Here is a 15,675-nt window from a genome sequence, read left to right as displayed (position 1 = left end):
ACAATTATGTGTGCATCACCAATTAGAAGTATGATGTAAGCCCAAGTATGTACACGTCCAAAAATTGCATACATAGTTGGATGTTGGGCAGATACTTTATAGATCATTGTGCATTCTAATTCTTTGATGGATGAAAAGATTCACAGAGACTTTACTCATGATACATATTTCTTCTTGCTGGAAGAGTGCAAATAAAAATATAATATCATATTTCGCCACGGCAGCATAATACATTGCAATGTACGAGGCATCCAATCAAGGATCATTGCTCATCAATTTTGTCACTAAACTTGATTCTGAGTGGGATTGAAAAACTTCTCAAGCCAGACGTGTTATTCCAATAAAAATAGGAGCTTGAAGAAGTCTGAGCTTACAAACGTTAAGTACCTAGTTGGCAATGGGAGAATTCAAAATGGATAGATGTTTTACATAGCATATTAGGACAAACTCCATGATTGCGTAGCCACTTACCAAAAGCTTATCGCCTAAGTTATTTTTAAAGCATACTGCTCATATGGGACTTATCCCTTATGAAGAACTATGAATTTAAGCCAGAGTTTGCATTTGATGCTTTTGAATGTACTCATGCAAATAATTTCTACAAAAATGAAAGTTGGTTTTTGTTTATCCATTTGAGCATTGATCTCCATAAAGGATCCATTGGAAATGTTCACTTTAAATCACATTTTTTGAAATTTCCATACTACACACCCATAGTTGATCCATAGATATCAAAAGAATATACCCGGTTGTTTTGGCTTAGCTGCATGAAATTGTAGTAAAGTTGTTGTAGTCCTATGTTCCATTGATAATGGACGAGGTTGTTAGAATATGCCTTGTCATATAATAACCAATTGTGAACTCATAAGGTTGTTATAAACAATTGTCCCGATGATTATGTGTGTATTGCCCAAGTGGGGGATTGTTGGATCTCCTAAGTGGGCTTACACACATTGAAGTGTATATCTATTGTTATTGTTAAAGTTGTTTATCCCGTATGATGTGATTTTATAAGGTTTGGGATTAAGACATCATTCATAATGCTATGGTTGCATATATGTGTAGAAATTGGGTCAGTTACATAACCATAATGGGTAGTCTTGTAATGTGACATGCCCATGATGGTCTATTAAAGATGATCGTGGTCTTTAGATTAGGCAGAACGTGAGACTCTCCAGCCCCCCATCTGCAATAGAGTAATCAGTGTCCACTGTTGTGATCCAGAAGACTCACCCCAATCCATCAAACAAGATGGACTCCGGTACTATTCTGTTGATGAAAAAACTATGATTATTTAACAAATAATGATCTTTTCTCCAATGTGGACGCTTTGTTTTTTGGTAAAAAAAGGCAGCTCAACTCATCATGATGGATGTGGAGAAGCTCATACACTTCCATGATACATTATAATTTCGCCAGGACACACGATTCACATCAGAACTGATCCATAATCCACCACCAAGATGAGCCACATGAACTTCTGCGACATGGCTGTTAGATGTATATCAGTCAGGATATACACAAAATCCATTACTTTCCAAAAAAAAAAAAGGGGTAGAGTAGCTTGCTTTGCTCTGGGTTGCTGGGAGTAACCTAGCATTTTGCCATCAAACTTACTCTTTAGACGATCAAATCACTATAAAAAGGTCGGTATGTAATAACTATTGACATCCTTGCAAACGCCAGCAAGCTACACTGTCAAAGAAAAACCAAGAGAAATTCCAGATCTCGATCGGACGGTCAGCATTGGCAAGGAAAACCCGATAAGCCAAAAACCCGATTGTCTGATATCGGGTGTCAAGGATCCGATCGGCCCGACTGTTTTTCTACACGAGATCGCGACCGTAGATTTTCACAGAAGACGATCTCCGGAGCGTCTGCTACACCGCGAGATAACAAAACTACCGCTTAAAACTGCACCAGCGTTAGACGGAGACAGCCTGGAAAGCGGTGGCCTTAAGACGCACCCGGGAGCAGCGAATCTCAGTTACGTCGGATCGGTTTGAACGGCAAAGGAACACCGTCGGATGAAGATCGTGAGGTCCTTGTGCGAGCGAGACGAACAGCTCAGTCGACGGGGTCGTCTTCTTCCCGATAAACCCTAGCGGGCAAATCACTGTACCACTTGAGCAGGAGCAGCGCCGCCGCGCTCGATCCGAGAAGAGGGAGCGAAGAAATCTTCCGAAGAAGACTCGCTCGCCATCATTTTCTTGATTTTTGTTCTTTTTTCCTGAATTTCTTGAAGAACACGGCTCGGATCTGGTCGATTTCTTCCATGGCGATCTCCGGCGATGGAGGATGATGAGAGATCGGAGGAGCTCGGCGATCTGAGATTAGGGAGGATTGGTTCAAGAATCTTCCCCCTCCGAGGCACGCCGACGGCGATGCCGTCGGTAGGGACGACGAGGAGATCCACGCGCGTGTTCGTCAGGAAGAAGGCGGCTCCGCCGGCCACGAGAGTGCTCAGATCGGGGAAGCGCCTCTCGCTTTCGAAATCCACCGTCGATCGGCGCGAGAATGGCGGGGAAGAGGGATCTCCTGGCCGTTGGATGCAGGACTTCGGCGGGGAGTGGTGGAAGACGCCGTTGAAGGTCGCGATTAAGGAAGAAACTAGGGATTCGCCTGCGATTGCGGAGAGATTCGGCGTTTGCTACGGTCGCAAACGGAGGAGATCGCTGCCGAGGAGGACGATCGGATTGAAGAGCAGTTGGAGTTTGCTGTTTGATGGCTTGAAATCGGTTTCTCAGGATCGCCGGAAGAAGCGAAGATTGTTCTTGGCGGATGATCCGTGCGGTACAACTGTTTGCGGATTTGCCGAGAAGATTTTGGTACCGGAGAGCTGTATCTGGGTTGGATCTTCGAGTCCGGCTGCTATACTTCTGCTCGTTCAGTCTTCCAGGAGCTCGAGTTTGGGGTGTTTTTCTTCCCTTCTCGTCTCCATTCTCACTGGAATGATGTCTGAGAAGACTTCTTTATCAGAGTTCGCTTCAATGCTATCCTCTAGACCGGCCTTCTACTTGCTGCCCTTGAACGATATCCACTCCCTCCCCTTGAAGACCTGGAAGAGGGTAAGATCAACCGACCCATCAACCCAAACATTTGTTTTAACTGTTGTTCTATCTAGAGCTAACCTGGGTAGTTTCTTTTGCCAGGATTTCTACCGAGGGATAGCTTCATTGGGCTCGGGATCTTGCCTTCTCTTCCGGCCTCGGAGGCTTCTTCCCAGAATTTCAGTCAACTTCGCTGCTCTTCCTTTTCTCTTCAAGACTTGGCATTTCAACCTCGTCCACCGGCAGATCTTCCTCCCCGGCAGCGGTTCTGAAACAAGCGCTGAGGAGCGTCGCTTGTTTGAATATCAGTCTGGGGTGGAGACCTCTTCTTCGGTTGTTGCAACAGAGCAGGTGGTCAGACAGATTCCAAGAGCCAGCGTCGCGCTGAAGTTCCGCACCAGAGGACGAAAGCGGAGTCTTTTGAGAAACGGCAGAGTACCCAGCGGGCCTTTTGCAAGGTCCAGGAGAAGCAAGTTTTCCAAAGCCGATGCAGGAGTCAAAATCTACCCAATTGAGGACGCGCCTCTGCCAGAAAGAGAAGCTGGAGTTAACCAAAAACGAAGGAGATTTGCGGGAAGAAGCTCCATGAAAGCGGCGGCGACCGAGGTCGGCGCCGAAGGGTTAACTTGCTCTGCAAACGTTCTGGTCATTGAGGCTGACCGTTGCTGGCGGGAGGCCGGGGCGAAGGTCGGGCTCGAGCTCGCGAGCTCCGAGGAGTGGCGGTTGGTTGTGAGACTGGGCGACTCGGCGAGGTTCTCCCACAAGGCGCAGGAGATGAAGCCCAGCTCTTGGAACAGGTTCACCCACGCCGTGATCTGGGCAGGGGAGAGCGAGTGGAAGCTGGAATTCTGCAGCAAGGACGAGTGGGGGCTGTTCAAAGAGCTGCATAAAGAGTGCATGGAGAGGAATCTACAAGGAGTTCAAGCGAGAGTCGTGCCGGTGCCGGGAGTTAGAGAGATTTCTGGGTATGAGGAGAGCTGTTCTTCCGGATTCGAGCGGCCGGAGTGTTATATAAGGGCTGGGAAGGATGAGGTGGGCAGGGTGATGGACAGCCAGAGTGCAGTGTATGATATGGACTCTGGGGATGAAGAGTGGGTTCAGGGAGCTGGTTCTATTAGTAGGGATGAGTTTGAGGGGGTGGTCTCTGCGCTCGAGAAGGTGGCGTATGAGCACCCGGATGACGTGTCCGATCAGAGCAAGGCGGCGGCGCTCTGCGGCCTGCTCGGCGGCCGGAGCGAGTTCTTCGGGCAGGTATTCGAGTACTGGGCGAAGAAGAGGAGGCAGAAACATTCGGCTCTGGTTAGAGTTTTTCAGGTGGGTTTAGTTTGAATGGACAAGTCCTGAGGGTTGAATTTTTCTTGTGAAAGAGTGTTTGATATTGGGAAGTTGGGAGCAGGTGCAACCGTCAAGGAAGAAGCAGCAGCAGCAGCAGCAACAAGGACAGAAACCTCATCTTCGAAAAAAGAGGTCTCTCAAGAGGCAGGTTAGCCACGCAGGGCGGGGCAACGTGGACATCTTCTTTGAAGGTGATTCTCGTTCACTGGTATCACTCTGAATCGTAGAATAATATCATGTTGTTTTTCCTCCTGTTCTTTGGACTTCTTTAGTACAACTCTGAGTGATACCAAAGAACTTCCCTTGTTTCATTGCCGAGTTCCGACTTTTTTTCCTTACTCTCAGAGTTGGGCGATTGGTAAAATTCGTTTTTGTTGTTATTTTGTGTTGAGATGGAGATCAGGGTACTAATGAGTTCCAAACGAACCAAAAATTAAGTCATAATTTAGTTCTCCTCATGAAAGCATGTTTTAATTTTTTAAGAATTGAAGACACGTAAATTTTTACTGGAATTGTGTGTGTCGGGTTGAAGAAAAGTAAATATTTTATTTTCTGATGCAGCCGTGGCAGAGCAGGAGGTAGTAGAGAGGTTTCAGACGGCGTCGGCGTCGATCAAGGGGTACGTGGATGCCGCCATCAAGGCCCGGAGTAGGGCCCAGGAACTGATGGTCAACGCTGACCTGGCGGCCTACAAGGCCGCCGTGGCAGTCCAGCTGGCTGAAGCCATCAGAGAAGGGTCCACATACCCCTCCATCCCCAGCTCCCCATAATTCAAACGGTTCAATTTCTACCGTTACATGGAAAATGGGCCGTATTGGGCCGCTCTGCCACCGGGTTTCATCAGGAGGCAAGGCGGCAATTTTCTATCCAATCTGGGGGGAAAATGTAATCTTTGTAAAGGTAGGAAGAAAATGAGAAATGTAGATTTTCCCTTTTTTTTCTAATTAGCGGAAGGTGGGTTTTCTAAGGTGGAAAGGGGCTGATGAGAGCGTGTGAATTTGAATTTGTCTTCTCTTTTTTGTTATTTTGTCAAGAACGCTACTGGCTGGCTATTGAAGCCAGTCTGAAGCCCGAATAGTTACATTTTATTTTTTTTCCCAGATACACACACCTCACGATGAAAGTATGAACAATGAAATGCAACTTACAGATTTAATCTCTGCCTCCTTTATTTTCATCCGCCACCTCAATTTCATATCCACACAAGCTGCTAAACGCCTACCTGAGCAATGGAAACATGAGAGCTTGAGATATATAGATGGGTTGATAGGATAGTGAGAGAGTTGGAGAGAGAAGCTGAGGTGTGTAATCAATGTGATTAGGCACTCACCGGCTACGCTAGTGATCAGTAGATAAACTACAAACGAGACGTCATATTTTTCTTTCACCTGCTCAGGATATCAAAATAAAAATTGGTAATGAAATAGGTGAAATTAGATGGGTAGTTAATAGACATAAGAGAGAAATTCAAGCATCAGGAGGGAAGTCTCACCTAGGACTCCTCTACCAGCTGAACTTGACAAGGCGGATTCCGGGCCCAGGAACGGTGACCGACCGTAGTTCTCCAATATGTCTTCAAAAATTAAAATTTTGATTAAACTCAAAACTTCCACAAGAATGCGATTTATCAACCATTAAACTATGGTTCAGCACATTTGGATAAGGATGATGACAACGTCAACAACAGCACCAACATATATTTATTAATAAGAATGCAATTAACGTCGACCATTGTCACCCAACTTCGTCAACGGCATCGTAATTGTCAGTGGATCGATGACATTGACGTTGACGATACAGTCGATGTATGCTGAAAAATACACCTATGGTATTTTAGTAAGGCCAAAAAAAAAGTTATGAGAAGGGAAAAGTGGGCTATTTCGAGATTCACCCCAAGTATCAGAGGGCTGAAGATACAGCTTTATAAGAACAAAACAGGCCAATAGAACAAGGTTTTTAAAATTGATTAAAACTTTTTTTAAAAAATTGGCAATTTTTTAACCCAAGATTAAAAACAAAAAATAAATTTAAAAAAAGCTGAAAATGCACCAGTGCTCTGGGTGAAGTCCTCTGTCAAATCCGAAAAGCTGAAATTCCGGGGAATCCTGCCCAATATCCCGAAAGAGGCCGCGTCAAGGTCCACAAGGTGTTCATTCAACGGCTGGACGTGGAACTCAGAGCCCCCAAAGCCTTGAACGGGCTCGTCTCCTTGTGGCACTGGGCAATCCGGGAAACCGCTATCCATACAGAATCCAAGGTCTGGATTACAGGAGTAGACTGGCGGCTCCATCTTCATTTTTGCCCCATTTGTGCCATGAATTATTGAAAATTCTGCATTCTGGGCGGCGGTCAAAGTTGCCAGCGTGCATGTCGGCACGTGTTCTGCCGACGGAATCTCAGGGATTATGGTGGCATGTGTGACGTTGGAAGGAAGGGGAAACCCCTGCATGATGTCCACCTGTTTCTGAAGCAGCTCGTTGAAGATAATGATCTGGTTCTTCAGCATAAGCCTGATGTGATATGCTTTGAAAAATTCCCTGTTCTCCTCCTCTAGCTTTTGCCAAACTTTAAACATGTAAATTAACCAGTCAGAAGGGGAAAAGTTTTATTTATATGGATAAAAAGCTGCTATTCATTTGACTCTTTAAAATTAAAATAGTGGAACTCCGTTTAGTCAGAATCGAAATTAACGGAATAAAAATAGACACGATTAATAAAGAAAAAAACTGGAAATAAAAAATTAAGATGATCGATAAAATAGAGTTAGTGAAGATTACCAAGTTCTGTAAAACCTGGCTCGATTCTGGCATTTAACTCAAGAGTCTCCACAACTTCTTTTTGATTCATGTACAATTGCAAACATCGCTCTATGAGATTCTGTACCTGAGAGTTCAGAAGAGCAAATAATTTGGAGATATGGCATAGATGACGAGAAGTTGGAAATAAGCTTTTAATCTTAAAAAGTTTTATAATCAATATCGAAAAGATTTAGAAACGGGCGAGTTGGAGATAATTGGTTCAAGCGTAACAATGTCGACCCCCTTGGATATTAAACAAATAAATCTCATATTTTTTTATATGTTAAAATATTCAGCGAGCAAAATGCGAATCATGGTTGAACAAAATGTCTCAAAGAAACCCACGGATTACCACTGATGGATCTCCCTGAACTTTAACTCACGACAGAAATTTGAAACTCACAACTTACTCATTGAATGTTTAGTGATTATGGATAAATAAACTCGACGAAAAACAAACTTCTTTTCTTGGCTCCTGAGAAATCCCGACAAAACATCCATATCTTTCAAAATGTGGATATCTTTGATGGAACATTTATCAAAATTATCATACTCTTACTTGACATTATAATTTAACGGGATTTTTAACTTGACACAATAATTTGACTATAAAATGAATCGTACGAGACAGTCTTATTTAGATGAAAAGGGTGAAGAAACAAACCAACTGTATATCCCGACGCGACACCTTTCTGACCTGGCCTTCGGACATTATTTCATCAAGGATACGGAACGCGAGAACCCCCGACTGCTACTTTGGCTTCGTCATAGTCCTAAATAATTGTGATTATAAAATCATAGATTTGAGGGAATCATGCTCAGAAAATTCAGATAAAATCTCAACAATGTTATGGTAGTTTTGTACACTCACCGAACAAAGTTGAGATATATTTGAGGTAAATCCCAACATCAAATGAGAGATTTATAGAACGACATTGAATTGTAAATTAAATTGTTTACAACTTCTAGTAATAATAAAATACCATAAATTTACATGATGAAAACCATACGTGTTTTAAAGTCGGCAGCATATCTGTAAATGCAGTCCCATTTTTGAAAAAGTTAATAAGAAACTAGTTCAGGCATTAAGCTCTGAATAAAACTGTGAATTGTTTGATATAAATGAGAGAAAAGTAACTTGTAGTTTTAGAGGTCACGAAAAGTTTCCAGAGAGGTAAGGAGCATTCTGGAGCTCAAGATGCAGAAATCAATTTACTGACAGTAGTACGCGCGATGACATAGTTTGATTTGTCCTGGATATCTCAGAAATAATAACCGCCTTTATAAGTTGAGGCGAAATGAAATGTGCAGTGATCACTATCATTTTATCATGCGAAAGGAAAAATATTGTTAGAAAGTTTTTCTCAGATGTGTGCAAGTAAACACCAGTAAGAGACCGTAGAAAGAAAGAGCAAAAATTGACAGGAAAAGAATCTGATGAATGAAGCAATGTCGCAAACTAAACTTGAATTCTTATCTTGTGGCCTCCTACGAGAGAAAATAAAGCCTTTTCTCAGTACGATTCGAATGAGGATAAACCCAACAAATTCGAAGTTGGTAAACTAGCCTTCTTCGTTTAACGAAGTCAATCAAGTCAACACTCTGTGTTAGGCTGCAGTAGATTTGTCGCCCAAAATCCAGGCGACATTCACATGGCGTTCTCGTCACGAATTTTCAAGTAACAGACACCTGAGGTACTTGCAAGAACGGAATATGTATTTTTTAATATTAAAGGTAAATTTCCCATGTATGATTGGCAACTCGAGATTTGCGCTGCCTTGCAACGTCCCCAAATAAAACGCTCAAAGAAAAAAAACCTATGCACACGACTCCAGTCCTCGATCATCAAACAAAAAAATGAGGAATATTTCACTCGGCGCCATGATCCACTCCGTTTTCCGAATCCAACTAACCGCCGCTATCAATCCCCGCGTAATTCATAATTTCAAGCGCACCGATCCACTCAAAAAACTAATTAACTCCCATGACCGCGTCCTCGAAAAATATATGATCCGCTGGCGAGCAAACGAACAGGAAGAACGCCAATCCCATACTTGACAAGAAAAATGTCAAAAAAAGTCAAAAAAGGTTAGAAGGATCACCTTCAAGAGCCGAACGCGAGCGTAATTCGTTGGTTCCCGCAGGATCAAACGTCGCGTTCCTCGCAGCGATCTCGTCCCGCGCTGAAATCAACGGCGGAGATACCTCCAACTGCAAGAATTGACTCCCGCCCCCCGGAAGGCTGGGAAGATGCCTCGCTCCTCTACAGCGATCGCAGGGCGGGAAATATATAGAGATCGGAGAGATAGAGAGAGAAAGAGGAGGAGATAGAGAGAGAAAACGGAATCCTCGGGAGACAACCTGTTGTCGCTATTTGAAAGGTATAATTATTTTTAAAAATTTACAGGGGCCGAAATAACAGTTGTTACCTTCGGATTCGCCCACGTCGACGGTTTTAAGCAGTAATTCACCTGCCGGGTGGGGCCCACCTTAGAGCGGAGACGTGTCGACCAGTCCCCGTCGTTACGTTCCCAACAAGAAACGTGGGGCCCGCCTTTTGGCAAATGATTTTTTTTTTGGAAGTATATAAATCGCTTCAAATGGGCTTATTAGGCCAAATTTCATTCTGAAACTGGGCTGGAGCAGCCCATCAATCACTTTCTATGGTGGGGCCCACTTTGCAGAGGAGACGACACGTCGTTAACGTTCCGACAAGGGAAAAAATGTAGGGCCCACCTCTTGGCAAATAATTTAATTTTAAATATGCTTATTGGGCCGTACCATGGCAGCCGAATAATACCGGCCACCGTGGGGCCCACTCCAAGTGTTACGTCATCAAGAAGACAAAAAGTGGGCCCCACTTCTTTTAAATGGGCTTATTAGGCCCGATTAAGAAAAAATTGGGCCGAAGCAGCCCAAAAAGGAAAACTGATGCGGTGGGGCCGAGCGTTTTTCCCTCCTCGGTGGACAGCTTGCAAGCCAGTAAATACTCCTCAGGGCGGGGCCCACCCAAGACCTCCTCACCTCCCCACGTTTCCGGATAAAGAAACCAAAGACGTGTCCATTTCCGAGCCGTTTGCCGGAGCCTCTCAATCAATACCCCCAGCGATTCACTTAATAACAAAAATGCCACTTTAGAAATAACAAAGCAAAGTAGAGTTGACGGTAAGCATCTAGTTACGAGCTCAATCAAGGGCAAATTCGGAGTCGAAGGTAATTTTGCAAATAGAACCCTAAATCAAAACTGCCACTCTAGAAATAGCAAAGCAAAGTGATAAACATAAAGTTACGAGCTCAACCAAGGGCAAATTCGGAGTGCAAGGTAATTTCGTAAATATAACCCTAAATCAATACCCCTAGCCATTCACTTAATAACAAAAATATCACTATAGAATTAACTAAGCAAAGTAGACTCAAGGGTAAACATTAAGTTATGAGCTCAACCAAGGGCAAATTCGTAATTTCGCAAATAGAACTCCAAAAAAATACCCCAGCGATTCACTTAATAACAAAAATGCCACTCTAGAAATATCAAAGCGAAATAGAGTCAAGGATAATCTTGAAGTTACGAGCTCAACCAAGGGTAAATTCGGAGTGGAAGGCAATTTTGCAAATAGAACTCTAAATCAATACCCCCAGCGATTCACTTAATAACAAAACTGCCACTCTGGAAATAACAAAACAAAGTAGACTCAAGGGTAAGCTTGAAGTTACGAGCTCAACCTAGGGCAAATTCAGAGTCCAAGGCAATTTTGCAAATAGAATCCTAAACCAATACCCCCAGCGATTCAAGTAATTACAAAAATACCACTCTAGAAATATCAAAGCGAAATGAACACAAGGGTAAGCTTGAAGTTACGAGCTCAACCAAGGGCAAATTCGGAGTGGAAGGTAATTTTGCAAATAGAACCCTAAGGGGGAGTTGTATTGCACAGAGAGGGGATCTGGGGGGGTCTATAAAAGGAGTGAGTGTGAGGAGCGGGAGAGGTGTTGATTTTATCCGGTTATCGGTTGCAGAGAGGAGAGGAAGAGGGAGAGGAGGAGATGGCGGAAGCGGCGGTGAGCTCGTCTTCTTCCTCGAGATTGATCGGGAGCAGGAAGCTGACCGAACGCCCTCTCCATGTCAGCTCCTCTTGCCGTCGTCTTCTCGCCTTGAAGAACTCCGCTCTCCGTTCTTCCTCCTCGTTTTCGCCCGAGTTCTTCGGGATCGTTCGCCTGGTGTCTCGGTCGCCAGCGCCAGCGCTTCCCCGACGCAATGACAGGCTCTCTGTTGTCGCCATGGCCGGTGATGGTGAGACTCTCGCTCCTCTATGTTCTCCTCGAGTAATCGGTCGTTTTTTAAAAAAATTCACAAAAAAAGAGTAATTGGTCGTTTTTTGTTGATTTCAGTGTGTTTTTTTTGTTTCAGTTCGTTATTGATTTTGCGCGCGTCTCTCGTCTTTTGTGCTGAAAGGTTTTTTTTTCGTTTGTTATCCGTGAGAATGATTTCACCGGGAAAGTGTGCGTTTTGTAATACGTGAAATTATGATGTTTGCGGTTGCCAGGTCATCTTTGGAAGTATAATTTACTTTTGCAGTGTATTTTCCTGCTTGAATTGGCGAAATTGATGTATCCATTCCCTGTTATGGTTTTTTTGTGTGATAGAACTGTGGTAGAATCATATATTGATCTGATGGATTGTAAAGAAAATTCAATTTGTTTATTCATTACTTTTCCACTCATAGAAGAAATGCTGTCGGAAAATTTTGTTACATAAATCAGAAACTATAAAGTGCAATTGACGTTCGTATCCCTTGAAATCATTTCTGTTAAACTCTGAAGTTTTTTGACCTATTTCTTGTTTCGTTGGTTCCACAGGATTGTATTCGTATCCCTGGTCTGATTACATGCATACTTATCCTTTTTTTTCACACAACATGCATAATTAACTTTGATGCCCACTGTTCCATAATTTGATCATGCTCAACGAAAGAAATAAACCGTATGAAAAATATGGCAAGTCTCTTTCCTATTATATCCATGTTTTTCGACTAGTGCTGGAAGATGAGATTTTTTCATTAATCTAAGATTTTGTTAAGATCCCCAAACCCTATCAGGGGTTTTTCCATCATTTTGGCTCAAAAGTAGTTTCCCTTCCAACACATGTATGCTTCAAGAGAGTTGCTGAATTGGCTGGGAAGATTATAGTTGCTTCTATCAGTCTCTCTCAATTCCAAGGATCCAATGGGGCAGATTGCTTATCAGATTCCATGTCTTTTCTTCGCAGATGGTAAAAGACAGGTACCCCTCAAGGACTACAGGAACATTGGAATCATGGCCCACATCGACGCAGGGAAGACCACCACCACAGAGCGGATCCTGTACTACACCGGTAGGAACTATAAAATCGGAGAAGTGCACGAAGGAACAGCCACCATGGACTGGATGGAACAAGAGCAAGAGAGAGGCATCACGATCACCTCAGCCGCGACAACAACCTTCTGGAACGACCACAGAATTAACATCATCGACACGCCCGGCCACGTCGACTTCACCCTTGAAGTCGAACGTGCCCTCAGGGTCCTCGACGGTGCTATATGCCTGTTCGACAGCGTCGCCGGGGTCGAGCCTCAGTCCGAGACCGTGTGGAGACAAGCCGACAAGTATGGCGTCCCGAGAATATGCTTCGTCAACAAGATGGACAGGATGGGTGCCAATTTTTTCAGAACGAGGGACATGATCGTCAGCAATCTCGGAGCCAACCCTCTTGTTCTTCAGCTGCCCATCGGTGCCGAGGACCGATTCCAAGGAGTCATTGACCTGGTGAAGATGAAGGCTGTGATCTGGTCAGGGGAGGAGCTCGGCGCCAAGTACTCTTATGAGGACATCCCTGCGGACCTCGAAGAGCTAGCAGCAGAGTACAGAAGCCAGTTGGTGGAGATGGTGGTCGAGCTCGACGATGAGGCGATGGAAAACTACCTCGAAGGTGTTGAGCCCGATGAAGACGCCATTAAAAAACTGATCAGGAAAGGAGCCATCGGCGGAAAGTTTGTTCCTGTTATGTGCGGTTCGGCGTTCAAGAACAAGGGCGTGCAGCCGCTGCTGGATGCGGTGGTCGACTACTTGCCGTCTCCGCTCGACTTGCCGTCCATGACGGGCACTGAACCGGAGAACCCAGAGGTGACGATCGAGAGAGCTGCCTCGGACGACGAACCCTTCTCTGGGCTTGCCTTCAAGATCATGAGTGACCCTTTTGTGGGGTCTTTGACTTTTGTGAGGGTCTACTCCGGGAAGCTGACCGCCGGGTCTTACGTCCTCAACGCCAACAAGGGGAAGAAGGAGAGGATTGGGAGGCTGCTCGAAATGCACGCGAATAGCAGAGAAGACGTCAAGGTCGCATTGACCGGGGACATCGTGGCACTGGCAGGATTGAAGGATACCATCACTGGGGAAACACTGTCTGACCCAGAAAGCCCCATTGTGCTGGAAAGGATGGACTTCCCTGACCCTGTGATCAAGGTCGCCATTGAGCCCAAGACCAAAGCTGATGTTGACAAGATGGCGCTCGGCCTCATCAAGCTTGCCCAGGAAGACCCCTCGTTCCACTTCTCCAGAGACGAGGAGACCAATCAGACTGTCATCGAAGGCATGGGTGAGCTCCACCTCGAGATCATTGTCGACCGACTGAAGAGAGAATTCAAGGTGCTTATCTACTATTTCCTTATTTTTTCTGGAAATGTTGAGAGAATTCAGCCGGCATGTGTCGTGCAGGTGGAGGCGAACGTGGGGGCTCCACAGGTGAACTACAGGGAGAGCATCTCGCGGGTGGCTGAGGTGAAGTACGTGCACAAGAAGCAGTCAGGCGGGCAGGGCCAGTTCGCCGACATTACGGTGAGGTTCGAGCCGATGGAGGCGGGCGGCGGGTACGAGTTCAAGAGCGAGATTAAGGGCGGTTCAGTGCCGAAGGAGTACATCCCGGGTGTGATGAAGGGGCTGGAGGAGTGCATGGGCAGCGGTGTCCTGGCCGGGTACCCGGTGGTGGATGTGAGGGCAGTTCTGGTGGATGGGTCCTACCACGACGTGGACTCCAGCGTGCTGGCATTCCAGCTGGCCGCCAGGGGGGCCTTCCGCGAGGGCGTCAGAAAGGCAGCGCCGAGGATGCTGGAGCCCATCATGAAGGTGGAGGTGGTCACGCCGGAGGAGCATCTTGGGGATGTCATCGGCGATCTCAACTCAAGACGAGGTGTCATCAACAAGTTTGATGACAAGCCTGGCGGCCTCAAGGTATCTCATCCCACTTCATCCATCCGTGGGCATTGTCATCATGGGCATAATATCTTTCCATTGACATGGTGTGTATCATCATCATCATCATCATCATCATCATCATCCTGGTTGGCATCATTTTTCTGCATCAACACCTTTCGTCAGAACAAGAATCATAATCGCAAGGTTCAGCTTACTGTTGCCGTGGATTGTGGTCATCATCCTTTAGTTAGCATCATCGTCATGGCATAGTCACTGACTGGCATCATGCGAATCATCACCATCTTGGCCATGGTAGTCTGCATTGTTAAATAACCACCAGCTTCATAGTCATGATGTTGGCAGTGCGGACGTCATCACCGCATGGGACATTATCATTATCATTATAGTGTGCATGGTAACTGATGTTACATCATCATCGCCGTAGTTGTATGATTCATACCATCATCATGCAGGTGGTAAATGAAATCACCGTCTTTGATATTCTTGTCTGGCTGCATCATGATTGTCCTTGTGCTTGACATTATCATCAAGGTCTCCATCATCCCTTATCCACAACAAGAGCATGGCCATATTAGTGACTCCATAATCATCATCATCATCATCATGATCTGCTTCTTGATATCATGATTAGATCTCTCTCTACAACATCCACCCCAAAGTCTGGCATCATCACTCATGGAGACCATCATCATGACCATGGTGTCTGCCAGCACGATAATCATCATCAGTGTTATCATCATCATCATCATGTTGTGCAGGTTGTGGATGCGCTGGTGCCACTGGCAGAGATGTTCCAGTACGTGAGTACGCTGAGAGGGATGACGAAGGGGCGGGCCTCGTACACGATGCAGCTGGCCAAATTCGACGTCGTCCCCGAGTACATTCAGAACCAGCTTTCGTCCAAGAACGAAGCCGTGGCCGCCTAGACTGCAGTAAAAGCCCCAAACACATGGCTTTTTTTAGAAAAAAAATTCCAGCTTTTTCATGGGCTTGCACTAAACCTCTGCCCCTAACGTAATTCATTTTGTGAGTGTATGTATGTATGAGAGAAAACCTCCCTGTTCCTTGTGTGCTTTCCTGGGAGATTTCGACCTGAACTATTGATAAAAGACAGGACAGAGAAAATTTTCCAAATAGTTCTTTGTTCGTGATCAAGAAAGTTTCATTAATGGGCAGAGATAAAGGCTGGATATCTTATTTTTGTAGAATCTACAGACTATATAAGATTTTGATTGTCAAACAAC

The 15,675-nt window shown here is 45.0% G+C and overlaps 3 protein-coding genes across 6 annotated transcripts; 2 read left to right on the top strand and 1 right to left on the bottom strand.

The window, feature by feature from the left end:
* Positions 1 to 1,363: 1,363 nt before the first annotated feature.
* LOC144714737 (histidine-tRNA ligase) lies at positions 1,364 to 9,459 on the bottom strand. 4 transcript variants are annotated; one of them, XR_013584451.1, is made up of 8 exons: positions 9,286 to 9,457; positions 7,848 to 7,956; positions 7,163 to 7,268; positions 6,435 to 6,950; positions 5,878 to 5,958; positions 5,716 to 5,773; positions 5,534 to 5,607; positions 1,364 to 1,491 (listed from the first exon to the last, which is right to left on the bottom strand). XR_013584451.1 is itself a non-coding variant. In XM_078589473.1 (7 exons), exons 2-6 carry the CDS (start codon positions 7,893 to 7,895, stop codon positions 5,757 to 5,759), a joined length of 768 nt encoding a protein of 255 aa, XP_078445599.1. In that variant the 5' UTR covers positions 7,896 to 7,956; positions 9,286 to 9,457; the 3' UTR covers positions 5,379 to 5,607; positions 5,716 to 5,756. The 4 variants fall into 4 exon arrangements, 2 of the variants coding, with proteins under 2 accessions (XP_078445599.1, XP_078445600.1); XR_013584450.1 differs by lacking the exon at positions 1,364 to 1,491 and adding an exon at positions 3,759 to 3,898; XM_078589473.1 differs by lacking the exon at positions 1,364 to 1,491 and having other exon boundaries at positions 5,379 to 5,607.
* On the top strand, positions 2,292 to 5,352 carry LOC144714736 (uncharacterized). Its single transcript, XM_078589472.1, has 4 exons — positions 2,292 to 3,068; positions 3,153 to 4,364; positions 4,447 to 4,576; positions 4,947 to 5,352. Exons 1-4 carry the CDS (start codon positions 2,292 to 2,294, stop codon positions 5,153 to 5,155), a joined length of 2,328 nt encoding a protein of 775 aa, XP_078445598.1. The 3' UTR covers positions 5,156 to 5,352.
* Positions 9,460 to 11,166: 1,707 nt separating the features above from the next.
* Positions 11,167 to 15,565, top strand: SCO1 (Translation elongation factor EFG/EF2 protein). The gene is made up of 4 exons (XM_078590010.1): positions 11,167 to 11,474; positions 12,450 to 13,864; positions 13,934 to 14,446; positions 15,190 to 15,565. Exons 1-4 carry the CDS (start codon positions 11,228 to 11,230, stop codon positions 15,355 to 15,357), a joined length of 2,343 nt encoding a protein of 780 aa, XP_078446136.1. The 5' UTR covers positions 11,167 to 11,227; the 3' UTR covers positions 15,358 to 15,565.
* Positions 15,566 to 15,675: the final 110 nt, after the last annotated feature.

The sequence above is a fragment of the Wolffia australiana genome, chromosome 18 (genome assembly GCF_029677425.1).
Source record: "Wolffia australiana isolate 7733 chromosome 18, ASM2967742v1".
Taxonomy (NCBI): Eukaryota; Viridiplantae; Streptophyta; class Magnoliopsida; order Alismatales; family Araceae; genus Wolffia; species Wolffia australiana.
Note: the sequence above shows the minus strand (reverse complement) of the source record. Positions and strands in the feature narration are given on the sequence as shown.

Excerpts from the sequence above, each read along its gene's own strand:
- LOC144714736 (XM_078589472.1), top strand. The coding sequence starts at position 2,292 with ATGGAGGATGATGAGAGATCGGAGGAGCTCGGCGATCTGAGATTAGGG. Across the intron at positions 3,069-3,152 it reads CCTTGAAGACCTGGAAGAGG|GATTTCTACCGAGGGATAGC; the intron begins GTAAGATCAACC and ends TTCTTTTGCCAG. Across the intron at positions 4,365-4,446 it reads CTCTGGTTAGAGTTTTTCAG|GTGCAACCGTCAAGGAAGAA; the intron begins GTGGGTTTAGTT and ends AGTTGGGAGCAG.
- LOC144714737 (XM_078589473.1), bottom strand. The coding sequence starts at position 7,895 with ATGTCCGAAGGCCAGGTCAGAAAGGTGTCGCGTCGGGATATACAGTTG. Across the intron at positions 7,269-7,847 it reads CGCGTCGGGATATACAGTTG|GTACAGAATCTCATAGAGCG; the intron begins GTTTGTTTCTTC and ends CTGAACTCTCAG. Across the intron at positions 5,959-6,434 it reads GGACTTCACCCAGAGCACTG|ACATATTGGAGAACTACGGT; the intron begins GTGCATTTTCAG and ends TAATTTTTGAAG.
- SCO1 (XM_078590010.1), top strand. The coding sequence starts at position 11,228 with ATGGCGGAAGCGGCGGTGAGCTCGTCTTCTTCCTCGAGATTGATCGGG. Across the intron at positions 11,475-12,449 it reads TGTCGCCATGGCCGGTGATG|ATGGTAAAAGACAGGTACCC; the intron begins GTGAGACTCTCG and ends TTTTCTTCGCAG. Across the intron at positions 13,865-13,933 it reads GACTGAAGAGAGAATTCAAG|GTGGAGGCGAACGTGGGGGC; the intron begins GTGCTTATCTAC and ends TGTGTCGTGCAG.